This window comes from Erythrolamprus reginae, chromosome 3, assembly GCF_031021105.1.
Source record: "Erythrolamprus reginae isolate rEryReg1 chromosome 3, rEryReg1.hap1, whole genome shotgun sequence".
Classification (NCBI taxonomy): domain Eukaryota; kingdom Metazoa; phylum Chordata; class Lepidosauria; order Squamata; family Dipsadidae; genus Erythrolamprus; species Erythrolamprus reginae.
The window spans coordinates 72082226-72109539 of record NC_091952.1 but is presented as its reverse complement, the minus strand read 5'-3'; the positions used below and the strand labels follow the sequence as shown (position 1 = coordinate 72109539).

General features: G+C 42.2%; 2 protein-coding genes across 3 annotated transcripts in view; one reads left to right on the top strand and one right to left on the bottom strand.

Moving 5' to 3' along the window:
• The first annotated feature begins 30 nt into the window (after positions 1 to 30).
• On the top strand, positions 31 to 27314 carry LRRC41 (leucine rich repeat containing 41). 2 transcript variants are annotated; one of them, XM_070745809.1, is made up of 10 exons: positions 31 to 342; positions 1671 to 1757; positions 4092 to 4162; positions 8478 to 9681; positions 12725 to 12976; positions 15477 to 15641; positions 15881 to 15979; positions 17086 to 17208; positions 22943 to 23018; positions 24959 to 27314. In XM_070745809.1, exons 1-10 carry the CDS (start codon positions 231 to 233, stop codon positions 25191 to 25193), a joined length of 2424 nt encoding a protein of 807 aa, XP_070601910.1. In that variant the 5' UTR covers positions 31 to 230; the 3' UTR covers positions 25194 to 27314. The 2 variants fall into 2 exon arrangements, with proteins under 2 accessions (XP_070601910.1, XP_070601909.1); XM_070745808.1 differs by having other exon boundaries at positions 87 to 342; positions 17068 to 17208.
• Positions 25947 to 27314, bottom strand: part of RAD54L (RAD54 like) — a 31800-nt gene continuing 30432 nt past the window's right edge. The window contains 1 exon segment of the mRNA XM_070745811.1: positions 25947 to 26973. Within this exon segment, the coding sequence (XP_070601912.1) occupies positions 26772 to 26973 (202 nt within the window). The 3' untranslated portion in view covers positions 25947 to 26771.

Here is a 27314-nt window from a genome sequence, read left to right as displayed (position 1 = left end):
TCTTAAAATGGCTCCCATTTTTTTTCTCCCGGCCATCGCCTTCCCGTCGCCAGGTGAGGCAGTACTACTTTCTACCACAGGGCACAGGGGGGGCGCTCGACCTATAATAGGCACGACCGCATCACCACGTCCGCCTAACAATGAGTGACCTGCCAAGATGGCGTCATTCGGACGGTGGTTGGTTTCTGGGTGTGTTTTTTAAACCCAGTTAGACCCGCCGCCCGAAGAATATGGAGATTAAATCCGGGGAAGAAGCCGGCAGGGAGAATCCCCTCCGCCTGTTTGAGCTCAGTGGGGCGGTAGTCAGCTCCATCATGGGACGAGTTGAAAAAGAAGTTTGGGGTAAGATGGAGGGGCTCAGTTGTATTTTTTTCCTCGGTGTGAACCACACAGCCAAACAGATCTCCTGCTAGAGATCACTTGCCCAATTGAAGGGGATCGGTTAAGGATGCTGAGGTGCTTTTGACATGCCCTTAAACAGTTCTTTCGGCATGCACAATAATAGGCAATATACAGAGATGCTACAACCACAGTCGAGTAGGAAAATCCTCTAGAAATTCATGCTTTAGAGATTTTAATAAGTCTGCAATCCTTCAAAATATAGTACGTATAAAGGAAATTCATGCTTTAGAGATTTTTGTAAGTCTTCAGTCCTTTAACTATAGTACTGTATCTATAAAGCAATAAACCCTGATGGGAAAGGATTCCAGAGTAAATTAGCAGGCATACACTGACAAAATAAATGCCAGTTGTCATTACTGGCACATTGTCCCATAGGGTGGAAATCCATACCCATTGAATTAGGCAGAATTTGGTTAGACCGGAAATCTTAAAGCCGTATTTAGACTGGAGTGTTCTAGTATAGTGAGATATTTTCAGATTCAGAGCTGCTAGCATCATGAGACAAAATGCATTGGATAAATATTTCCCTTAAATCATTTTCCTTATTAAAACAATATAAGAAAGAATGGAAACAACTCAGTGGTTCTCAACCTTTCTAATGCCACGACCCCTTAATACATTTCCTCATGTTGTGGTGACCCCCCAATCATAACTCTAGTGCCAATTCTCCCAACTAAGCTGTAAGCTGATTGGCAGGAAAGTTAGAGGGACACCCCTGCTGTAAACACCTGATTGGTCAGATTGTAAAAATACGTTCCAAGGCATCAGTATAAAAGCTTTAGTTCCTAACACCATGGGAAATTTGTCTTTTTTCATGGTCTTTAGACGGCCCCTGTAAAACGGTTGTTCAACCCCCCCAAAGGCGTCCCGACTCCCAGGTTGAGAACCACTGAATTAGAGGCTTATTTAAAAGAAATATATTGTTGTCTAAATGATACAGAGTAAAAGAGAATAATAGAAGTAAAGATAAAATTTAAATTTACTAATATAATAATTATATTCTAAGATTTACATTCACATGCTAGAAAAAAAGGTCCTGAAAACTTTCTAAATTGAATATGGTTTGGTCTAAATTGAATATGGTTTGGTGGTTGTCTACAGAATGTGTGTGTGCGTGCGCATGTGTAAATGAGTAGGAGCAGAGCACCTGCTTTCTGGAGTTTCAGTCCTGGACTATGAGTATTATCTAAATATGCTTGTACTGATTCATTTAAACTACTTTCTTTGTCACTAAAATACATTTTTATATTGGTTTCTCCCTACCAAAGAACTTCCAGGTCCTATACTGCAGGGTATCTTGCCTCTACTGAACATATATTATCTGGAAAGAATTGAAGAGACTGCTGTGAAAAAAGGTCAGTTCACAAAGATTTCATATGGGGAGGAAAGTAATAAGGAAGGCCAAATGGTAGCTAATAAGTGTTCATCCTGGGAAATATAGTTACAGTATGTGCAAAATCATGTCATCAGAACACAAAATCATTTCACCAGAGCACACTTTAAGAATCAGAATGGTATAATGAATAGTTGCTTTCCTACGGTATAATCAGAACCATATTCAAATATTTGGCTGCAAGGCCTCAATTGGCTAGTCATTAAAGTCTTACATTTACCTGACGTGTTTACTCTGAGCTCATTTCATATGTTATAAATACCGTGTTTCCCAGAAAATAAGATCCTGCCTTATATTTTTTCGAACCCTGAAATAAGCATTTGGTCTTATTGCCATGCACTCAAAAGCCCAATTGGGCTTGTTATCAGGGGATATCTTATTTTGGGGGAAACTGTATATTTTATTACAATTTAGATATGATTGCTGGAAACTGTTCTAGCTTGCTTTCCCCAATCAATGCAGAGGATATTAGGCTTTTCTATGGGGATGAGGAATCTGGAATGTATATCAGCAGTGAGTTGCTCTCAATTCAGCCGGTTCTGTGAACCGGTAGCGGCAGTGCCAGGAGGGTCTGGCCACCTGCCCAGGACAGTCAAACCACCCGCCTGGGACACTCCTGCACATGCGCAGAAGTGTCACGCAAGTGCAAACAAGTAGCAACAGGTTTTAGAATCCACTACTGATGTGTAGATATTTCAGAATTCAGTTCTGAATATCTCTGGCTAGACTGTGTCTATGCCTTCAAAATATGATTGACTTCTGAGATAGCCTGAACTAGTTCATGCAGTTTTCATGACATGATTATCAGAAATTGTTTGATGCTGCTTTCTTTTTCAGGCTTAGGGAAAGCCTGCCAGCTTTATGCCTAAAGCGGGGCTTGAACTCTCAGCCTTATGATTTCTAAGCTAGTGCTGCTTTAAGTGAGTTACAGTGATCCCTCGATTTTCGCGGTCTCGATTTTCGCGAAACGCTATACCACGGTTTTTCAAAAAATATTAATTAAAAAATACTCCACGGTTTTTTTGCTATACCACGGTTTTTCCCACCCGATGACGTCATACGTCATCACCAAGAGTCACTTCTCTGTCTCTTTCTCTTTCTTTCCTGTCATTCTCTGCTTCAATCATTTTCTCATTTCTCTTTTTTTCTCCCCTTTTTTCTATCATTTCTCTCTCTCTTCCTTCCACTCTTCTCTCTCTCTCTTTCTTCCTCTCTCTCACTCTCTTCCTTCCTTTCTCATCTTTCTTTCTCTCTTTCTCTCTCTTGCTTCTTCCTCTCTCACACTCTCTTCCTCCCTCTCTCATCTCTTTCTTTCCTTCTCTCTCTTTCTCTATCTCTCCCTCTCTTGCTCTCAAGCGGCTGGGCGAACGGCGGGTGGCCGGGCGAGTGAACGGGCGAGCGAGCGGCCGGGCGGGCGGGCGGGTGCTGGGGGGGGCGGGGGCAGCCGACATTCGAAGCAATCTTTGTCGGCTTCCGCACTTTCGTCGCTCCCCGGCTCCACCATCTGCGCATGCGCGGCCATGGAAAAAAAGGGTGCGCATGCGCAGATGGTGTTTTTACTTCCGCACCACTATACCGCGGAAAATCGATTATCGCGGGAGGTCTTGGAACGTAACCCCCGCGATAATCGAGGGATCACTGTATTAAGCTAAAACATATGAAAGGCATCAGTTTGCCTATCTTTTTCTTAACGCTTTTCTGTGGGATAATAAAAATAGGAGTTCAATGCAGTGCTGCTGTGGTCTAGAGGTAGAACTCTTGTCTCACAATCAGTAGATTGTGAGTTTAATCCTACGTGGAGGCATATGTAGTGTCTCCTGCTTGAGCACGGGGTTGGGCTAGATGATCTGCAAGTCCCTTCCAACTCTGTTAAACTGTTAGTATATCTGAATGGCAGCTAGTTAGAGAAGCATATGATACTACAGCATTAAATATCAAACAATATAATAAAATAAGCAATATATGGAAATTTACAGTTTAAATGTTGAAGCAATATTTTAACACATTTTTGTGATTTCCTGCTTTGAGATAGATATTTTTAACCTCTATGAATTTTAAAAAGATATTTGTGTGTGTGTGTGTGTGTGCGTGCATGCATAAATAATGTTTCATTACAATTGTATGCATGTCTGGTCCGTTAAAACCCTTTGAGATAATGGGGTTTATTCTCAGATAAGTATATAGATGTGTAATCTTCTTTTGTTTCTAAACACTATCAATAGCTGCACAATTGTTTTTGTAAAACTGACAGTTATTAACTTAATAGTTACATTAAACATGCTATATATTTCTGTAGGACTCTCAACTGAACCAATATGGTGCAAGCTATGGTTTGACATTATGAAAACAAGACCTTCTAGATTAGAGGTAGGTTAAAGATATAAACTGCAAAATTGATATAGCAAATGGAATTATGCTCTTACCTTCCCGGTTAACTTCATATTTCCTGTTGAACAGATATCTTCCATAGCTGGTTTTTCAGTTCAGTCCTTCTGAGCTTTTCTACTCTTCTGTATATTGTCACAGAAATAGAAATTTCCAAATATTTGTTTATTGTTCAATGGCTGTTCCACTAACAAGACAATAGCAGAAAAATGAGTACAGTGGTACCTCAAGATACGAACCCCTCGTCTTACGAACAACTCGTGATACGAACCCGGGGTTCAGAAAAATTTTGCCTCTTTTTACGAACTTTTTTCGAGTTACGAACCGGCGTTCGGAGACTGCTGGGAAGCTGCGCGGCTGTTTTAAAAGGTAACAGCCGGGCGGCGGGGCTTCCCAGAAGCCTCCCGAATGCCGGTTCGTAACTCGAACAAAGTTCGTAAGAAGAGGCAAAATTTTGCTGAACCCCGGGTTCGGTTCGGGAGGTTGCTGGGAAGCCCCCCAGGCCGGCTGCGACCTTTTAAAACACCCGCGCCACTTCGCAGCTGTCTCCTGAAGCCGAACGCTAAAGCCGAAGTTCCGCGTTCGGCTTCGGGAGACAGCTGCGAAGCGGCGCGGGTGTTTTAAAAGGTCGCAGCCGGCCTGGGGGGCTTGCCAGCACCCCCCCGAACCCGGGTTCGGGGTTCAGGGGGGTGCTGGGAAGCCCCCCAGGCCGGCTGTCACCTTTTAAAACAGCCGCGCGGCTTCCCAGCAGTCGCCGAAAGCCGTTTTTTTGCGGGGGGTTTTTTGGTTGCACGGATTAATTGACTTTACATTGTTTCCTATGGGAAACAATGTTTCGTCTTACGAACCTTTCGTCTTACGAACCTCCTCCTTGCACCAATTAAGTTCGTATCATGAGGTATTACTGTATTTTGTTTTACAATTGCAAAATAATAAGCATTCAATCAAATGTGGTACATAACCAGGAAACAGGCTGAGTGAAGGGCAAAGTTACCAAAACTCTCATGCTAAAGAATATGCAAATATAACTGCATCAAGGTTTCTATGGTGAAATCAGGCTATCTCCAGAAGTAACATTTTTACTGTTGACCTTTAGGTTTCAAGGTTCCCCATAACTGTCATGAACTCAGTTTTTAAAAAAAATTAGAATTAACCTAATGCCATTTTTAAATTCTCTAAAAATATACTGTATATGCTGTTATCATCCAGAGCCTTAGATCCACTTCCGAAACCTCAGATAGCAGCATATAAATTAATCAAGTTTCTTCCTCAAAGATACAAACTCTGCAGTGGAATTAAACTGATCTTTGAAAGTCAGGAGCTAAGAAAAAATAATTAAAAAAACAACAACACCCAAGAGCTAGTTGTAAAATAATCACCATAATTGAAACAAGTAAACAATTATGTCAGTGACAGATAAAATATTTTTGGATGTGAAATTTTAATGCTAGTTAGGGGCAAAAAAAGGAACAAGCCAAATCAATATCTAAGCTAAGAGTATATACTATCTGGGAGCAGGTTTTCCTCCCATCTTTTCCAATCCTATTCGTATTTGGATTTAACAACTTTTTTCTTACACATCCTAGTAGACTCTGTCAAATATTCTGAGCTACATTCCCAAATATGATAGATGCCTTCCCAATTCTGCATCTGTCTAAAGATGACTTTAGATGAGTAAAGAAACTTCCTTCCACCTAGTCTTTTTACATAGGGTCTGGTTTTCAAATTAACTGCTCTGACCCCAACATTCCACAGGATTTTCTTCAGTTGGTTATTGTTTTCCTGGGGCAATGACATCATATGAATTCTGGTTATTTATTAATACCTACATACATATAATCTGTAAGGCAGGGGTGTCAAACTGGCAGCCTGCGGGCCAGATGCGTCACGCACAGGCCATGCCCACCCCAGCTCCACAAAGGAAAAAACTCACAAAATGTCATGTGATGGCAACATGATACTGCAAGTTTGACAGACATGCTATAAGGTCTCCCATCTATTGTTCTCCAGGGATGATGATACAACGTCTACTTTATTCATTCATTCATTTATACCAGGGGTGTCAAACTGATGGCCTGCGGGTCAGATGTGTCATGCATAGGCCATTGCCACTCCAGCACTGCGAATAAATGTTGTGAAATATCACCTGATGTCAAGTGACACTGTGAGTTGGACACATGTGATTTATACAAAATATATTGTTCAAAAAAATAAAGGCAACATTCAAATAACACATCCTAGATCTGAATGAATGAAATATTCTCACTGCATATTTCATTTGCACAACAACAACATGAAATTGTTTGTCAATCAGTGTTGCTTCCTAAGTGGACAGTTTGATTTCACAGAAGTTTGATTTACTTGCAGTTATATTCTGTTTTTTAAGTGCCCCCTTTAATTTTTTGAGCAGTGTATAAGACTACCCATCTCCTAAAGGCAATTCTGAATGGTGCACAAAGATTAAAAACAATCATTACCATTTAACAACAAAAATCACAAAACAACAGGGCAGAACAAACCTAACTAATATGGCTCAAACATTAAAGTTAGGTCTTTAAAGTTGTATGTACTAGGCTAGGGAAAAGGCACTTCTGGGATCAAACCAGTCCCATCTCTGAGGTTTCTTCAGTTCTAAGGTATCCCATGCCTATGGGCTAGCAACAACTGAAAAATTAGGTCCCTTTGCTACCGCTGCCTCTTTTCTATAAATCTATTTCTTTCTTCCACACCAACTCTCCAGGAGAGGGTTGAAGGGCAAATGTAAGGCCCATCCTGGGTCTGGCTAAATACTGAAGGGGAAAACAAACAAAAACTATTGCCCAGAGAGAAATGTTTTCTCAGCAAATCTTACGGGTGAATAGCTTTTTCTAACAAAGCTCTGAATTATATGGCAGAAAATATATATATTTTCCTCTTTTCTAAAGTCTATTGTTTTCAGAGCATTAGGAAGTTTTCATGCTATGAAATCATGTTTCTGTAGCAATGAAGTTTGGTGTGATCTATAAGATGTTTGGGGGGGGAAATTTGTGTGTGTGCCTATTTTCATCTCTTTGTCTGCTGTTCAAATGGGAGGGGGGAGTAGTAGCCTCATGTTCAGTGTTTCATTGGATTGATCAGATTTGGAGCTGCATTCGGTGAAAAAGCTTACATGACCATGGGGATCTACGGTGGTCATAAGTCTGAAAAATGGTCAGAAGTCAATTTTTTTCAAAAACTTCGAACAGTCACTAAGGGAACTGTTGTCAAGAGGACTTCTTGTGTGTGTGTAATATGTGTGTGTGTAATTGTGTGTATATATGTGTGCATGTGTGTGTTTGTGTGTATATGTTGTGTGTGTACATATATAAAGGCAAATAAACTAATAGAAAAAGAAGAGAATACAAATATTATAACTATAAATTTAAATCTTGCCTGATCCTTATTCAAGACTCAGCCAACTGCCTCACAAAAAGCACCAAATTCTTCCCACCCCAAACTGACAGTTTGTCCTTCTTTTCTTCTATTGGCTGTCGCAGGTCAGGTGACTTGGCTTATAAGCAGTTGCTCTGCCCTGCAAATGCCTTATGAAAAACGAACCAACCAAAACCATTCCAATTTTCTTGTTCATTTTATATAGTTACAACAGATTTCTAGGCAAAATAATCTGAACCAAGTTAAATAAAAAGTGTATTTTCTGAAGGGATATCATTCAGTTACAACACCCCTCCCCTCCCCAAAGAAGATTTTATGAACATCTGACATTTATTAATATTGGTTGTTTCCTGATTGCTGATTTGACCCCTATGACAATCATTAAGTGTTGTACCTCATGATTTTTGAAAAACGTATATTTTCTTTTATGTACACTTGAGAGCATAATGCACCAAAGACAAATTCCTTGTGTGTCCAATTACACTTGGCCAATAAAGAATTCTATTTTATTCTTTTAAAAGAAGATGCATCCAGCTGCCCCTTGAGAACTTAATCTGCAGCTATTAAAATCAATTTTAAAAGAATAAAAATGAGCCGAACAATATTCAATAAAATCAGCATGGAATTCTGGGCATGCCTTTCCTGCAAGGCCATTTTGAAAGGATGGCTAGCCAGCCTGACTAGCCAGCTTATCAGAATATGGGAGTGGACACCTGAGCACAAGGTCTGCTGCCGATTTAGTCAATTTATGTAAACCTTTTAAATTTTCAGTTTTGAAAATTTAAAGGTTTGAACTCAGAATTATACTTCTGAGTCAAGTCTGAAGTTCTTTTTCTAGAGTATGCCTAGATATAATCAGCTTGCATTTATTTCCATATGATTGCAGAATATCAAGTGTTGGAGGAAGAAGTTCCTTGAAACTTTCTTCTCAAATGTGCTGCGTGGGATCTTGGATGTGTCATCGCATCAACGCTTGAGCGATCCTTGTTTTTTGCCCCTGCTGTATACGTCACGGCACATATCTGAACTTACTATTTACAACATGCTTGAGGGTATCTCAGAGCTGATGGCTGAACACAATCGGTGTGTTCTTGAAAACCTGGCTGTCTCGCTTAGAACTTTGACCTTCCGTCACCTGCTTTCCTCCAATCTGTCTACTAGACATCAGTTGAGTTTATTCCTTCATCGCCTAATACATCATGGGTCAGTAAACTACCTATCTATGTACTCATGGCCTGATCCTGACCCAGCACTTCTAGCTCTCATTCTGAAAATGAGTGCTGGGATTTGGAATCCTGGTAGGACATTAATGAATGCAGAATTTTGCCTTCTGTGTCGGCAGAAATTGACTCTACAGAACCAAAAGCTGGATCGGGAATGTCGGCCTCCTTTGGGTTCAGACCAACTATTTCTTACAGAAACATCTGGCCAATTTAGCGATAATGAGCTGCAGAATATGAAAACTTTGCCCAATGTTCCTCAAGAGTTTTCTTTGGGCTTTGAAGATGCTGGAGAGCTATTCAGAACCAGCAATAAAAGCTTTAGTGAACCCCCAGACTGTCAGTTGGGTAACAGTTCCTACAAAACTCATAGGCCGCACAATGCTGGCTCAAAAGATTTGAATGCTGAAGTAGCATCTGTTAGCTTTTCCCCAGCAAATCCATCTCAAGGCAACCTTGCTTTGGGAAAATCTCCGAAAAGGCGCAAAGCTGTAATAACAAAGAAGCACAGCATCCATCAAAAAACTAGTACTATCACCAGCGAGATGGAAGACCTGTATGACTTCGTCTTCACAATTGCAAAGGAAGAGGAGGAGATGGCGTTCTATCACAAAATAAGGAACGTTGACAAGGAAGAACATTGTGGTAATGAACCCTCCCTCCCAGCAGAGGCTTCCAGCCCGACTGATACAGTTTCCTCAGGGGGTACTCGAACTATGGGGTTCACTTCCATAAAGGCAATTAGCCATTTTCGAAGCGTATCTACCTTGGAAATATTCTCTGTCCCGCTGACCAAAAATACATGCCAGATGCTTGGTAATCTGTTGAGCTCTTGGGTAGCTTTAGAAAAACTTATTCTTACTTTGAATGGTAAGTGATAAGCCAAATCTTTGCCTGCAAATATTAATCCCTTGTGTAGAATCTTCACATGCAGAAGTGGATAAACAGCAGCCCCTTGGACTCATTACCGGACTGTTGCTATCCATTCTGTTCAGTCAGAAAGATGTAATTTTAATATTTGACATCTGGATGGCCATAGCTTCTTTACTGGTGTTTTGCAATATTCAAATACTGTATATTATGAAAAACATTTGTTTTTAGAAAAGGAAGTGCTGCATGAGAAAATAGGAATACTCCTATTGAAAACCAAAAGATTTCTTTTTAAAAAAAATAATTTTTATTAAATTTTTTGAAAACAAAAACAACAAAAACAGACTCAAACTCAACCCTGATAAGACAGAGTGGCTGTGGGTTTTGCTTCCCAAGGACAATTCTATCTGTCCGTCCATTACCCGGGGGGGGGACACAAATTATTGACCCCCTCAGAGAGGGTCCGCAACTCAGGTGTCCTCCTCGATCCACAGCTCACATTAGAGAAACATCTTTCAGCTGTGGCGAGAGAGGCGTTTGCCCAGGTTCACCTGGTGCACCAGTTGCGGCCCTACTTGGACTGGGAGTCACTGCTCAGAGTCACTCATGCCCTCATCACCTCGAGGCTCGACTACTGTAACACTCTACATGGGGCTACCTTTGAAGAGTGTTCGAAAACTTCAGATCATGCAGAATGCAGCTGCGAGAACAATCATGGGCTTTCCTAGGTATGCCCATGTTACACCAACACTGCAGTCTGCATATCAGTTTCCGGTCACAATTCAAAGTTGGTTATGACCTATAAAGCCCTTCATGGCACTGGACCAGAATATCTGCGAGACCGCCTTCTGCCACATGAATCCCAGCGGCTGGTTAGGTCCCACAAAGTTGGCCTTTTCCGGGTCCCGTCGACTAAACAATGTCGGCTGGCGGGACCCAGGGAAAGAGCCTTCTCTGTGGCGGCCCCAACCCTCTGGAACCAGCTTCCCCCTGAAATTAGGACTGCCCCCATCCTCCTTGCCTTTTGTAAACTTCTTAAAACCTACCTCTGCCATCAGTCATGGGGGAACTGAGACATCTCCCCTTGCCTATGTAGTTTTATGGTATTTAATGTAAATTGTTATTTTAGATTTCAATATTAGATTTGTTATTGTATATTGTTTATCAATGCTGTGAGCTGCCCCGAGTGCAGAGAGGGGCGGCATACAAATCAAATCAAAACAATCAATCAATAAATAAATAAATAAAAAGAAAGAAAGAAAGAAAGAAAAGCAATGTGTAACAAAAGCATCAAATGTGAAAAACATATTTACAATTACATTTCCCTATCTTCGGTTTCTCCATTTTTCTTTAAATTTTCAGTCATTCTATTTCCCTTTTTCCCCATCAATCCAATTATAGAATTTACCCCACACAGTATAGTATTCTTTATCCTGTTTATTCTGTAACTCTAAAGTAAATTTACTCCATTTTGCGCATTCCAATACTTTCCTAATTAGTAAATCCTTTGATGGTATGTTTTCTTTCTTCCAGTTTTGAGCAAAAACCAGTCGAGCCGCAGTTAATATATGCATTATTAAATAATAATTAGCCTTTTTGTGTTAAGCTTAAGTGGGTTTTTTTTCATAGCGGCAAACTAGATACCTCTGAGGATGACAGTTTTGGTGAAGATAAGGGTAATCCTCAACATATGACCACAATTGATCCAAAAATTGCTATTGCTAAGCGAGACAGTTATTAAGTTAAGTTTTGCCCCATTTCATGACCTACCTTGCCCCAGCCGTTAAGTGAATCACTGCATTTGTTAAATTAATAACTCGGTTGTTAAGTGAAACTGATCACAAAAGATGCTCACATGACTCTGAGACATTGCAGCTATCATAAATATGAACCATTTGCCAAACATCAGAATTTTGATCACATGATCATGGGATGATCAATGGTCATATGCATGAAAAAAAGTCAGGTCACTTATTTCAATTCCACTGTGACTTCAAACAGTCATTAAACGAATAATTGTAAGTCGATAGCTACCTGTATATCCTGTCCTGATATTTGGAATCCTACTACCACCAACCAATATTCTGTTAGCACAGAATGCTTCAATAGGTGTCTTTCAAGTTACCGATTTGTACTTGAGACTTAAACTGGTAAAAAGGCAGCAGTTAGGTAATTTGGACAGGCTATTCAATTTTGATCTGATTGCATACAGTAAAAATATTTGTTAACTTTAAAGAATAAAGCCCAAATTCAGGCCGTCAAATACTCTATCAGATTCAGAGATTGCCTTATATGTTGAGAGAAAACCTAAAATGCCTATTGTGCATAAGCAAAAATATCTTCATGCAAACTTCAAATCTCATGTGTTCCTACCATTTTAGAATATTTTATCTAAGACTCCTTGTCTTATTCCATATCTAAATACCAGCTGAATTAATTTTTGATTCATAGAAATACCATAAAAGCCACATGTACTGTATTATGACTTGGGAACCCAGTTTGGCGTAGTGGTTAAGGAACAAACTAGAAACCAGGAGACTGGGAGTTCTAGTTCTATCTAAGGCACAAAGTCAGCTGGTGACCTTAGATTAATCATTCTCTTAGGGCTAAAAAGCAGGCAATGGCAAACCATTTCTGAAAATGTTGCCGAGAAACTGCAGGGTCTTATCCAAATAGCCACAAGGACTCAAAATTGACTCACAGACAAACAAACAAACAAAAACCCACCCAAAAAATGACTTGGAGAAATTAAAGCAAATTTGACAAATTTTAAGAGTATGTAATGTTGTTTTCATTGACAAAACCTGCCATGTTACATACTGTATATAAATGCAACTAGTACTGTATTTGGTTACTGGGGGAAAAAAACCCAATTCTATTTCTGAGCTCTTAAGATAATATAGTGTGGAAGACTAGAACAAGTTTGATAGCCTATTCTGCCAATGTTTAAAACATATTATACTCTTATTTGAAACCAAGTAGTAATTTTGCTATGCATGCATATTTTTAACTTCTTTTTTTCCCTTTTAAAATTGTGCTTCAGGCTTAGGCTCTGGTATCTTCAGCATCCTCTCTGGGCTCCGAATTCTTTCGCAACACAACGATTACTGCCTCCGTGTGGTACGCATCAGTGATATGTTTGCTCATGTCCCATGTATGAATCTTGTCCATTCTCTTTTGAGTGCTGTACCATTGCTTCGGATCCTTCTGGTTAGCTTTGATCTCAAAACTGCAGCCGAATGGACTAGACTGGAAGAAGACATGGGCTCATCATCCTTAGTGAAAAAAATTCCAGGTACAACATAGATCTTCAGCGTCACTTAATCTACAGCAGGTTTTGTTTTTCAAGTGAGAATAATTAAGTCATATTTATTAGCTGCTATATTTCAAAGAATTCTTTGCTTCTGGTTTGCCATCTTGCTAAAAGTCTTTTCTTGATAAAATGGGTGGAGCCAAAGCTCATCAGCATATGATTGTGTGCAGGAGATTTCGAATTCAGTCTCAAACTGAATAATATACTTGTTTGTATATGTCTGCATGTGTATGTTGTATATTCACCAAGGTTACCCCAAGTTTAGAAATAATTGCAAAATGAAACAAAAATTAACTATGATTTGATCATAAGTTAGCAACCACTTAATTCATTTTGGCAAGTAAGATTATTGTGTAAGAAAATGTTTTTATTAATTCTGGTGAGAAATTGAAGTTTTTCATTTTTCAATAAATGCAGAGGCTTCTTGTTATAGATACTGTATTTTAGGAAAAAATATTTATAAATTCAGTGCATATGGAAAGTTAGAATAAGCCTCCCCTTGCCCCTGACAGTGTTCAGGTACATATTTCATGCTTAATGTAAGACTGGAAATGAGCTGCTATGACTGCTTCCTTTTCTGACTCAGATTCCTTAACTGATTTCCTGATCAATTAAATTATGATTTGCTATGAATTGGCACTTAATGGAATGGAATGGAATAGAATAGAATAGAATAGAATTTTATTGGCCAAGCGTGAATAGACAGTGTGAATGTGCATATGCTTTTAGTGTACATAAAAGAAAGGATAGGTTCATCAAAAATCATAGAGTACAATACTTAATGATAGTTCAGGTATAAATAAGCATATTAGGAACCAGTCAATATAAATCATAAGGATACAAGCAACAAAGTTACAGTCATGCAGTCATTAGTGGGATGAGATGGGTGATGGGAAGATTAATAGTACTGATAGTGCAGACTTTGTAAATAGTTTGACAGTATTGAGGGAATTATTTATTTAGCAGAGTGATGGCATTCGGGGAAAATGTTCTTCTGTCTAATTATTGTGGTGTATAGTGCTCTATAGCATCCTTTTGATGGTAGGAGTTGAAACAGTTTATGTCCATGATGTGAGGTGTCTGTAAATATTTTCACAGCCCTTTTTTGACTCCTGCAGTATACAGGTCCTCAATGGAAGGCAGTTTGGTAGCAATTGTTATTTCTGCAGTTCTAATTATCTGTTGAAGTCTGTATCTATCTTGTTGGGTTGCAGAACCAAACCAGACAGTTATAGAGGTGCAGGTGACAGACTCAGAAATTACTCTGTAGAACTGAATCAGCAGCTCCTTGGCAGTTTGAGCTTTCTGAGTTGGCGCAGAAATAACATTCTTTGTTGTGCTCTTTTGATGATTTTATTTATTTATTTATTTATTTATTTATTTATTTATTTATTTATTTTATTAATTAGATTTGTATGCCGCCCCTCTCCGAAGACTCGGGGCGGCTCACAACAGCAATAAAAACAATATAACAGTGGAACAAATCTAATATTAAAAACATATAAAACCCTATCATTACTTAAAAACCAAACAGCAACATTCATACCAAACATAAAACAAAGTATAAAAAATAGCCTGGGGCAAAAATGTCTCAACTCCCCCATGCCTGGCAGTATAAGTGAGTCTTAAGTAGTTTACGAAAGACAGGAAGGGCGGGGCCATTCTAATCTCTGGGGGGAGTTGGTTCCAGAGGGCCGGGGCCGACACAGAGAAGGCTCTTCCCCTGGGGCCCGCCAAACGACATTGTTTAGTCGACGGGACCCAGAGAAGGCCAACTCTGTGGGACCTTATCGGTCGCTGGGATTTGTGCGGTAGCAGGCGGTTCCGGAGGTACTCTGGTCCAATGCCATGTAGGGCTTTAAAGGTCATGACCAACAGTTTGAATTGTGACCGGAAACTGATCGGCAGCCAATGCAAGCCACGGAGTGTTGAAGAAACGTGGGTGAATCTTGGAAACCCCACGATGGATCTGAAGTTTCCGAACACTTTTCAAAGGTAGTCCCATGTAGAGAGTGTTGCAGTAATCGAACCTCGAGATGATGAGGGCATGAGCGACTGTGAGCAATGACTCCCTGTCCAAATAGGGCCGCAACTGTTGCACCAGGCGAACCTGGGCAAACGCCCTCCTCGCCACAGCCGAAAGATGATGTTCCAATGTCAGCTGTGGATCGAGGAGGACACCCAAGTTGCGAACCCTCTCTGATGTTTTTAATGTTAGGTCAATATTTTAGATCAATATGGTAGAACCTAGAAATGTGAAGGTCTCTACTGTTCATACTGTATTGTCTAGTATTGTAAGAGGTGGTAGAATGGGAGGGTTTCTCACAAAGTCTACCACCATTTGAGTATAAGAGACTGAGGAAGTACTCCAAACCAGTATCGCAAACTAGGTTCATCTCAGTTTGTAATTTTGGTCCGAACATGTTTGCCAGCTTCAGCCTGTGAATAGTTCTCTTTTACTATATTGACTTTTCCCACCTAGATACTTACCTGGAGCAGCTTGAGATCCGATTTCCTAGAGAACCTCTTCAAACAAGTCTCCTAGTGCCTGTACTGAAAGCCTCAGGGTCTCTCCAGAGTCTTTCTCTAGACAGTGTTGCAATTTCCTGTCCTGAAGAGGTTTGGCTGCTCCTGGAAGCCCTCAAAGGTATGGTAGAAATTATTTGCTTGCAGTAAGCTGAAAAGTAACAGTACTGTACACATTTAATAGGAATATTAACATTTTAAGCATTTGTTAGCAAAGTAAAAACCATGGCCAGAATTAAGTTGTAAAATATATTACAAAAAGATATTGGAACCATGTGCTTATTAAATTTAACCAAAGAGGAAAGTTTTAATCAGTGAAATATTTCAAGACATGGCATAAGTTCTTATTTATCTTGGTAGAATATAACCCAAACCTGAAGAAATTAAGTTTTCATGATGTCAACCTTTCTGAACATTCAAAAGAAGTCCTCCTTATTCTACAAAGCCCAACTCTTCAAGGTATAATTACATTTTTTCCTATTCTAATTGTATAACCGCTGTTGCAAGTACATGCATTTAAAAACAATGATGTTTTTGGAGATTTACTTACTTACTTACTTACTTACTTACTTACTTACTTACTTACTTACTTACTTACTTACTTACTTACTTACTTACTTACTTACTTACTTACTTACTTACTTACTTATTAGATTTGTATGCCACCCCTCTCCATACATTATCAATTATGTATGGGATAGCCTAAGTTAGGTGTCAGCAACCTAGAGCTCCAGAGCCACATGCAGCTCTTTGGGCCTTCTGCTGTGGGTGATTACTCCTTGCCTGGCCTGAGAAGGTAAAGATGGGGGCAGAGAATGGAGAAGCAGCCAGAGCAGAGACAGAGAGATACAGAGACAAGGGGTGGGGGGAGAGAGAGTCATATAGAAATACAGAGAGAGGGGGGGAGGGAGGGAGAGAGAGGGGGCAGAGAGGTCAAAGGGTTTTGTGGTTTCTGGTGTTTTTTAACAATCGGTTCTCTGCCCTAATCATCAGCTGGGTAGGCGTGGCTAGGGGATCATGTGACTGGTGGAAGTGAGTGATGTTGAGTTGGCCACAGCCACCCAGGTTTTGTGGTTCCCAGTGTTTTCTTTTCTGAGGGAAATGGGCCCAGATGCCTCTTTGAATATTTAGGGTTGCCTAAAGTCATACATTTGGCTAAGGTACTGAATGTGTTCCTTTTAAAGATACCCTCAACTACTGTATTATGGGTGGAATAAAAAACGAGCAGGAATGAATGAAGGCCTACTATTGCTTCCCTCTGCTCTATCTGCATGAATGGAAACTGCTACTTCACCACAGTTGACATCCTTATGGAAAGAAAGAAAAAATTGGTTGTTTGTCAAACAGTCACCTTCCAGGCTCCTTTGTTCCTCCTGACAAACCCAGCTTCCTTGTGTCATATGCTACTGGCCTACCAAAGTTACAAGTCTATAAGTTGTTTTTGTTGGGTCATTATGTAATACATCTTTCTAACTTTTGTTCATTGTACATTAGACTGACTTCACCTAATGAATCAAAGGAGGAAATAGCACCTACGTTAATTTCAGGTTTCGGTTTTCCCATAGAGATCAGTTTTTCATTTTGTCGACTGTTTGAAAACTGTACAGCTGAGCTTCTGACTGAAATGATTACCGCCATGAAGAAGAACTCATCATTAACAACCCTCAAGCTCCCTGGAAATAGGCTGGGTATGTAGTGAGAAATGTAGCAATTGGCTGCCCTTGGCTCAGATTTAGTTTTGATTGTTGACCAAAGGAATTCCTGCCTGTGGTGCTTCAGATGAGAACCTCGTGATAATTGTATGTATATTTTATTATTTACTTACTTACTTACTTACTTACTTACTTACTTACTTACTTACTTACTTACTTACTTACTTACTTACTTACTTATTTTATTAGATTTGTATGCTGCCCCTCTCCGTAGACTCAGGGCGGCTAATGAGTCAGTCTCCTTATTTGGCTTTTCAAGAATCTAATCTAAAAGACAACTGGCCTTTCTTGCTTTGCTAGAAGATGAGTTGCTTTTCCTCCCAAGAAGCTTCTTCAGTTCTGACTGAATTAATAGAATAGAGTAGAATAGAATTCTTTATTGGCCAAGTGTGATTGGGCACACAAGGAATTTGTCATTGGTGCATATGCCCTCAGTGTACATAAAAGAAAATATACATTTGTCATGGATCGTGAGGTACAACACTTAATGATTGTCATAGGTTTCAAATAGGCAATCAAGAAACAATCAACATTGATATAAATTGTAAGGATACTAGCAACAATTTACAGTTGTAAGTGGGAGGAGATGGGTGATAGGAATGATGAATGGTGGAGGACTGAAGGATTTATATTCCTTGCAGTCATCTGGTCATCATCTGGTCATTAGCAGTCATCTGGTCATCATCTGGTCATCTGTAGTTATCTCTGAGAGCCACTGAAGCCACTTGGAGGTTTATCTGTGCCCTTAGGGGTCACATGTAGTCTGCATTTCCCCCCCCCTGGAAATTCGTTCATGCTCCTGTACCATTCGAAGAGTGTTCATCCCAAATTGCATAATGAAATGTCTATGGAGCTTCTCAGTCATCCAGGTAGATAACTGGATGACTCGGAATTCCCATAGATAAGTGTAGCCTATTCTGTATTTCTGTATTTACTCCTGGCTAAATGGTTCAATGTACATAAATTCCAACATATATTATTTATTTTATTGCTAATTTCACAATACAGTGGGAACAATTAAATTGAGAGAGGGATGCACATATGCGCATGTAAATAAACCAACTTTATTTCAATTTAGGCACATGCTGAAATCAGCATATATAATTTACATTAGCATTTGACATTTATTTCCTTTTTCTCTTAGGGGAAAACAAAATTCAATTTATAAATAAACTTCCTGTTTGACACTAAATGAATGGCCACATGATTACTATTATAGTGGGAAATAAAATTGGGCCTATTTGTTTTCTTCAGTACAATTGGGATAGCTACTTAATTCCTATAGCATAGTGAATGACAATTGATCCCTAGAAGTTCAGTGAATTATTATGGTTCTTTTAAAATGATTTTTTTTAAATGGAAATGTTTATTAGTTTACCTTTTGCCTTTGAATTCAGGGGAAAAACCTTATACAGTGGAACCCCGACTTACGAGTTTAATTGGTTCCGGAAGGAGGCTCGCACGTCGAACAGCTCGTATGTCGAAACATTGTTTCCCATAGGAAACAATGTAAAAGCGATTAATGCGTGCAAGCCTGAGGGCTGAGGGGAAAAGACGTCGGCTGAAGCGGGGAAGTTCGCCAGGAGGCAGCAGAAAAGCCGCGCGTGTCTTTTAAAACATCGGAGCCGGCATGGGGAGGCTCTCAATCAACCCCCGAGTCCGGGTTCGGGGCTCGGAGGCTGATTAAAAGCCTCCCCGTGCCGGCTCCGATGTTTTAAAACACACGCGCGGCTTTTCCGCTGCCTCCTACAGCGGGGGCGTGTGTTTTAAAACATCGGAGCCGGCATGGGGAGGCTCTCAATCAACCCCCGAGTCCGGGTTCGGGGCTCGGAGGCTGATTAAAAGCCTCCCCGTGCCGGCTCCGATGTTTTAAAACACACGCGCGGCTTTTCCGCTGCCTCCTAAAGCGGGGGCGTGTGTTTTAAAACATCGGAGCCGGCATGGGGAGGCTCTCAATCAACCCCCGAGTCCGGGTTTGGGGCTCGGAGGCTGATTAAAAGCCTCCCCGTGCCGGCTCTGATGTTTTAAAACACACGCGCGGCGTTTCCGCTGCCTCCTACAGCGGGGGGCGTGTGTTTTAAAACATCGGAGCCGGCATGGGGAGGCTCTCAATCAACCCCCGAGTCCGGGTTTGGGGCTCGGAGGCTGATTAAAAGCCTCCCCGTGCCGGCTCCGATGTTTTAAAACACACGCGCGGCGTTTCCGCTGCCTCCTACAGCGGGGGCGTGTGTTTTAAAACATCGGAGCCGGCATGGGGAGGCTCTCAATCAACCCCCGAGTCCGGGTTTGGGGCTCGGAGGCTGATTAAAAGCCTCCCCGTGCCGGCTCTGATGTTTTAAAACACACGCGCGGCGTTTTCGCTGCCTCCTACAGCGGGGGCGTGTGTTTTAAAACATCGGAGCCGGCATGGGGAGGCTCTCAATCAACCCCCGAGTCCGGGTTTGGGGCTCGGAGGCTGATTAAAAGCCTCCCCGTGCCGGCTCTGATGTTTTAAAACACACGCGCGGCGTTTCCGCTGCCTCCTACAGCGGGGGCGTGTGTTTTAAAACATCGGAGCCGGCATGGGGAGGCTCTCAATCAACCCCCGAGTCCGGGTTCGGGGCTCGGAGGCTGATTAAAAGCCTCCCCGTGCCGGCTCTGATGTTTTAAAACACACGCGCGGCGTTTCCGCTGCCTCCTACAGCGGGGGCGTGTGTTTTAAAACATCGGAGCCGGCATGGGGAGGCTCTCAATCAACCCCCGAGTCCGGGTTTGGGGCTCGGAGGCTGATTAAAAGCCTCCCCGTGCCGGCTCTGATGTTTTAAAACACACGCGCGGCGTTTTCGCTGCCTCCTACAGCGGGGGCGTGTGTTTTAAAACATCGGAGCCGGCATGGGGAGGCTCTCAATCAACCCCCGAGTCCGGGTTTGGGGCTCGGAGGCTGATTAAAAGCCTCCCCGTGCCGGCTCTGATGTTTTAAAACACACGCGCGGCGTTTCCGCTGCCTCCTACAGCGGGGGCGTGTGTTTTAAAACATCGGAGCCGGCATGGGGAGGCTCTCAATCAACCCCCGAGTCCGGGTTTGGGGCTCGGAGGCTGATTAAAAGCCTCCCCGTGCCGGCTCTGATGTTTTAAAACACACGCGCGGCGTTTCCGCTGCCTCCTACAGCGGGGGCGTGTGTTTTAAAACATCGGAGCCGGCATGGGGAGGCTCTCAATCAACCCCCGAGTCCGGGTTTGGGGCTCGGAGGCTGATTAAAAGCCTCCCCGTGCCGGCTCCGATGTTTTAAAACACACGCGCGGCGTTTCCGCTGCCTCCTACAGCGGGGGCGTGTGTTTTAAAACATTGGAGCCGGCATGGGGAGGCTCTCAATCAACCCCCGAGTCCGGGTTTGGGGCTCGGAGGCTGATTAAAAGCCTCCCCGTGCCGGCTCTGATGTTTTAAAACACACGCGTGGCGTTGCCGCTGCCTCCTACAGCGGGGGCGTGTGTTTTAAAACATCGGAGCCGGCATGGGGAGGCTCTCAATCAACCCCCGAGTCCGGGTTTGGGGCTCGGAGGCTGATTAAAAGCCTCCCCGTGCCGGCTCTGATGTTTTAAAACACACGCGCGGCGTTTCCGCTGCCTCCTACAGCGGGGGCGTGTGTTTTAAAACATCGGAGCCGGCATGGGGAGGCTCTCAATCAACCCCCGAGTCCGGGTTTGGGGCTCGGAGGCTGATTAAAAGCCTCCCCGTGCCGGCTCCGATGTTTTAAAACACACGCGCGGCGTTTCCGCTGCCTCCTACAGCGGGGGCGTGTGTTTTAAAACATCGGAGCCGGCATGGGGAGGCTCTCAATCAACCCCCGAGTCCGGGTTTGGGGCTCGGAGGCTGATTAAAAGCCTCCCCGTGCCGGCTCTGATGTTTTAAAACACACGCCCCCGCTTTAGGAGGCAGCGGAAAAGCCGCGCGTGTGTTTTAAAACATCAGAGCCGGCACGGGGAGGCTTTTAATCAGCCTCCGAGCCCCAAACCCGGACTCGGGGGTTGATTGAGAGCCTCCCCATGCCGGCTCCGATGTTTTAAAAGACACGCGCGGCTTTTCTGCTGCCTCCTGGCGAACTTCCCCACTTTAGGAGACAGCGGAAAAGCCGCGCGTGTGTTTTAAAACATCGGAGCCGGCACGGGGAGGCTTTTAATCAGCCTCCGAGCCCCGAACCCGGACTCGGGGGTTGATTGAGAGCCTCCCCATGCCGGCTCCGATGTTTTAAAACACACGCCCCCGCTGTAGGAGGCAGCGAAAACGCCGCGCGTGTGTTTTAAAACATCAGAGCCGGCACGGGGAGGCTTTTAATCAGCCTCCGAGCCCCAAACCCGGACTCGGGGGTTGATTGAGAGCCTCCCCATGCCGGCTCCGATGTTTTAAAACACACGCCCCCGCTGTAGGAGGCAGCGGAAAAGCCGCGCGTGTGTTTTAAAACATCAGAGCCGGCACGGGGAGGCTTTTAATCAGCCTCCGAGCCCCGAACCCGGACTCGGGGGTTGATTGAGAGCCTCCCCATGCCGGCTCCGATGTTTTAAAACACACGCCCCCGCTGTAGGAGGCAGCGGAAAAGCCGCGCGTGTGTTTTAAAACATCGGAGCCGGCATGGGGAGGCTTTTAATCAGCCTCCGAGCCCCGAACCCGGACTCGGGGGTTGATTGAGAGCCTCCCCATGCCGGCTCCGATGTTTTAAAAGACACGCGCGGCTTTTCTGCTGCCTCCTGGCGAACTTCCCCGCTTTAGGAGGCAGCGGAAAAGCCGCTTATTTTTTCTTGCTTATTTTTTCCCGCCACTCGCAGCGAAAGTGCCCCGGTTTTTTTGCCGCCCCCCCCCCCCCGCCCGCCTCTCGCAGCAAGTTCTTGTCCGGGCGTTTTTTTCCCCCCCCCCCCCCCCGCCCGCCTCGCAGCAAGTGCTTGTCCGGGCGTTTTTTTTGCCGCCCCCCCCCCCCCCGCCCGCCTCTCGCAGCAAGTGCTTGTCCGGGTGTTTTTTTTGCCCCCCCCCCGCCCGCCTCGCAGCAAGTGCTTGTCCGGGCGTTTTTTTTTGCCGCCCCCCCCCCCCCCCGCCCGCTTCTGCACCCCCAGCAGAAGCCAAGGACTCACCAAGAGCTGGATATTGTACTGAGAAGAGCCGGCCTGGCTTGCTTTGCTTCGGAGAAATAAAGCGTCACGCCCCCCTGACGCTTTTGGCGGCAAAAGAGCCCAGCATCGCTTCGGAAGCCGCCGAAAGCGTCAGAGGGGCGTGACGCTTTATTCGGCTCTGCATCAGCTCGGAAGCAAAGCAAGCCAGGCCGGCTCTTCTCGGCTCGTATCCCGAATGGAAGCTCGTGAGTCGAACAAAAATTTCTCTACTCTCCCAGCTCGTATCTCGAGTAGCTCGTAAGTAGAGCTGCTCGTATGTCGGGGTTCCACTGTAAATGGAAAGTAAATGGAGAATTCTTTCCAGGCAGTCATTTTTCTACCACTTTTCATAGTCTTCCCTACTGGAGGATATTTACTAATTCTTTATTAATGGATCTGTGTTTATGTAGTATGGAATATACAAAATATTTCATCAGAGAACATTCTAAACTAGAAACATCCCAGAAGACACTTGTCTGAATGTTAATTTTTCTCCATGAAAAGGCATTTGGCATATTCCTAATATTTAGACTTTATTTGATCACATTCCCCCTTGTGCTTTGCTTTAAATTGCATTTTCCCCTATTATTAGGGAATCATAGATTGATTGCACTGGCTGACATTTTTGCTGGAGATTCATCCTCTTCTATCAGCCATCTGGATGTAAGGTATGTATATAAACAGAAGTAACCTAATGCAGTCCTATGTCAAAAAAGATAGCAATGAAATTAGTCTGAGAATTCAATTTTTCCATTGATAGCTGGTGACTTCAATAACTTTTTGCATTCAGTAACTAGCATCAGCCTGCAAGAAGAAATCACTGTAATTTCAATATGTAGAGATCATTACAGTCATACTCAGCACTTAACTGCTTCAGAACACGTCGAATTCTGTGTTCAACTTGCTGTAAATCAGAAATTTTGTCCCAGCGCTTGTCTTTCTCCCAGTAGTTGATATGCAGGGAAGAACTTGCTGTTGTTACTTGCCTCTTGATTAATTTTTCCGGCTGACATAGTAGATGGCATGGTAAGGCAGGTGGTTTTCTTGGTACCCATCAGTTTTACTATTCAGCTCATCTTCCAGAATGGATTACTGATGAGGACTTGTTTCTCTCCCAGTTGGTGGTCTACCATTCTGTACAAAGTTGAATGTGCTGACAACATGTGAAATTGATTGTCAATCAGTGTTGCTTCCTAAGTGGACAATTTGATTTCACAAAAGTTTGATTTACTTAGAGTTATATTGTGTTATTTAAGTGTTCCCCTTATTTTTTTGAGCAGTATATAGTCTGATAAAGGATCCTTTAATAGGAAGGTTACAGTTCACACACTACACACATGAAGAATAACTGACGAAAGTGTAATGTCATCTGAGCCTCTCTCTTCCCCACAAAATAACTGGGGAATTATTTTTTGCTGCATCTCATCCAATTTCACTTTACCAGAGATGTTCTTCATGTGCAGGCAGTTCAGGAGCAATAATGCTCCTAAACCTCCAATTGCAATGCTGGGAAAGGACTGCCAGGCAAGAGACACCATCATGCTGCCTTGGCTTAAGATTGCTTAGCATCATCACTATGTGGACTGAGCAGGAACTCTTGTCAATCCTGCTCAGTCTGTACTGTAGTGACACCCAGGTGACTCTTGCTGCTGCTAAGGCTAAGCCAAGGCAACGAGCTTAGGCAGGATGCCTCTGGAGTCATAAGCCTAGAATTTTATGTTAAGCAAAATTATTATTTTTTTAATAATATGCACAGATCATTCCTTTACAGGGAGTCATGAACATATACTGCTAATGTAAAAAAATTCAAATTCTAGATTTGAACTATAGATCGGTGAGGGCGAACCGGTTTTTCTTCGGGTGTTGAAAGCATGTGCGCGCATGCTTTCACACGTGCGCGTGCCCACTCATAATCCAATGCCCCCAAGCACCACGCTCGCTGCACATGCATACATGACCCTCCCATGCTGTGTTGCCCCGCCTCCCATGTATGTGAACATTACCCCCACTCACTCCCCTGCTCCCGTTTTCAGACTTCTGATGGGCCCTCCAGAGGCTTCCCTGGAGCCTGGGGAGCGCGAAAATGCCTTCCCCCGTCCCTCTGGAGACCGGAAATGGCTCATTTCCTGACTTCCAGGGGGCCTGGTAGGCCCGTTTTTCACCCTCCCTGTGCTCGAGGCTTTCCTGGAGCCTGGGGAGGGCGAGAATGCCCCTCCTGGAGCCCAGAAATAGCCTATTTTATAACTTCCAGTAGGCCTGTTTTTTGCCCTCTTCAGGTTCAAGGCTTTCTTGGAGCCTAGGGAGGGAGGAAATGCCCCCCCCCCCTTGCCCTCTAGAGGTAAAATAATGCTCTCCTAGAGCCTCTGTGTGAGCTGAAAATCAGCTGCGCGCTAGAGCTGAGCTAAGGCAACAGCTCACATGCCAGCAGTTATGGCTCTGCATGCCACCTGTGACACACATGACATACCGGTAGGTTCGCCATAATCATTCATATTTTTATTAAGAAAAAAAAAGCTGTTAACTCGCTAACTACTATGATCATTTCATGTTCTAAGTCATAAAGTGCAGTGAGATATAATAATACTGTGTTGCTTATTTTAAATTCTAGCTCCAACTGTATTAAGCCTGATGGGCTTCTGGAATTTACCAAAAAGCTGGAAGGTTATACAGCCGAACACAGAGAATGTATCAAACTTACTAAGCTGTGCCTCTATCAGAATTGGCTGGACCAAGATGCTGTCACTGCTCAAGAAGCCCTTTCAAGACTAAAAGCTATATGCAATGTAGTTAGTGATGCATGGGACTCATCACAGGCTTTTGCTGATTACATCAGTGTGATGTAAGAAGCACTTTAATGGAGAGTGTCTTCTAATAAATCTGCTTAACATTTTTTTTATTGGGGCTTTATTGGTATATGTAAGGGCCAGTTCTAAATAGGACTTCCTGTATTGTTTTGTTTGTGTTCAGATTTCTCTGATCTCTTTGTTTAGCATGAAGGATATAGTAAATGTTAGCAGAAATGTCTCATTTGCAAAATAAATTTTGTAAAGTCAATAAATTATGAGCAAAAAATAAGCAATTATGTTGACTCTGGATTTAGTAATGGAAAACATATTAGCTTACAATTGAAACCTATCTTGTGGTCTGTAGATGAAAATATCTAGATCAGATTATACTATTCTGCCAAATGTATCACACACAAGTTTCTGTTCTTCAGATACCTTCTGTATTTTAGCAAGAATTTAAATGATACTTCTCATTCTGAAGTATGTTTGCTATTTATGCAGGCCTTACTGTTAAAATAAAAAAAAATTACAGCGATAATCGTATTATTTGAATTAACTGCATATTAATTGAGCAACCTGAATATCCATTGTTTTTTAACCGTCATGTCCTAGAATATACCATTTCAAGCATCTGCTCATAAAGATTTTTAATTTTTCAATATAATCACAGTAATTCAGAGGGCCTGTTTTAACATAAATATAATCCTTTGGGATTCTTTTCTTGGTCATCACCCTGTTTCCCCCAAAATAAGATATCCCCTAATAAGGCCAAACAGCTTTTGAGTGCTTGGCAATAAGGCCAAGTGCTTATTTCAGGGTTCAAAAAAATAGACAGGGTTTTATTTTTGGGAAAACACAGTAGTCTTATACAAAGATTTCTCATTTATCTTTCTCAGTATATGAAAATAGTTAAAGCAAATGCTTTCCCATTGTTGCAAAATAACGACCTTAGTCTACCAGAAATACTCTATTAGAGCAAAAACAATTTTATATACACATGTACATCATTTTGTTAATTTCATCTCATATATATATTTACATATGAAATACTTATTGCTTCTTGAGATATACTGTTGGAACAATATTATTTCCCTTTATTTTACTTATTAATTTGTTGTAAAAACACATGACATTTTTTGATTTTATAACTGAATATGATCCTGACCTAAAAATTGTTCCTGTAATAGGTTTAAAACTGGATGATGCAATATTAGGCCACTCCACCAAATATATTTTTAAAATGTTGTCACGAATCACAATATGTGGTAGTGATTCTGCTTTGAGCTTTTTCTCTGAAAGTGGTACTTGTTAACAGTTTGGGGTTAAATAGTCCATCTGACTTACGTAGACTTCATGATGCCAAAACATTCTAGAGGTGAAAGATTACTCCAACTTTAGTATCTCTGCTACTAGAATATTCTGTACACATTTAGCAGATTGACAGTAAAAGCTCAAACATACTTTTTCAGAAAAAGAGTATTTATGATGGTTGCTTGTAACCAACTATTTTAGCAAAGTATTTGTGAGGATAGTCTATAATATTTACATGTTGAGACTAGAAAAACCATCCAATCCTAATGTTGTTGATATAGAGGTATCAAAAAAAAAATCATCTTTTTAAGAAAGAGCTTATGGTTATGGTATCCCTCGTTGTTCTTCATGTGATTGATGATAGAAGGTGAAAGTGATTGCAGCATCCCAGGCAGTCTTGAGGACAGCGTCCTTGAGGCTACGTTTTTCAGCACAATGATGCCATTGAGATACATCAGAAGTGCAGTCAGATCCCTCTGGAGGAGGTCTGACTTGATGGCCATTCACACAGCGACGACATTTGATCCTGTAATAAAAAGTGCATTACAAGCTATGATTTCATGCTATTGTATTTGAACTACAGGGCATGGTGTTTGGCAGATTTCCCAGGCTAGGAACAATATAAATTAGTATTAATTGATTTAAATGGCTTCTCCTAGCAATGACTTCAAGTGGTGTGAATGCAAAATAATCATCTCTTCTAAAAGCCAACAATGGGAAAAATGTATCTATGGTACCAACAAACCCAATGTTCTCAATTAGTGAAAATCGACCAGTTAGAAGTCTTTATTATGTATGTAAAATATGTACAACAGACCATCAAATACTGTTTCGGAATACATTAAAATTATCTACCCTTTAAATTTG

Bases quoted from the DNA above. Each gene is read 5' to 3' on its own strand.
- LRRC41 (XM_070745808.1), top strand. From the start codon at position 231: ATGGAGATTAAATCCGGGGAAGAAGCCGGCAGGGAGAATCCCCTCCGC. The intron at 15,642-15,880 runs GTATGGTAGAAA...TTATCTTGGTAG, and splicing joins GCTCCTGGAAGCCCTCAAAG to AATATAACCCAAACCTGAAG. The intron at 17,209-22,942 runs GTATGTAGTGAG...CCCTATTATTAG, and splicing joins GCTCCCTGGAAATAGGCTGG to GGAATCATAGATTGATTGCA.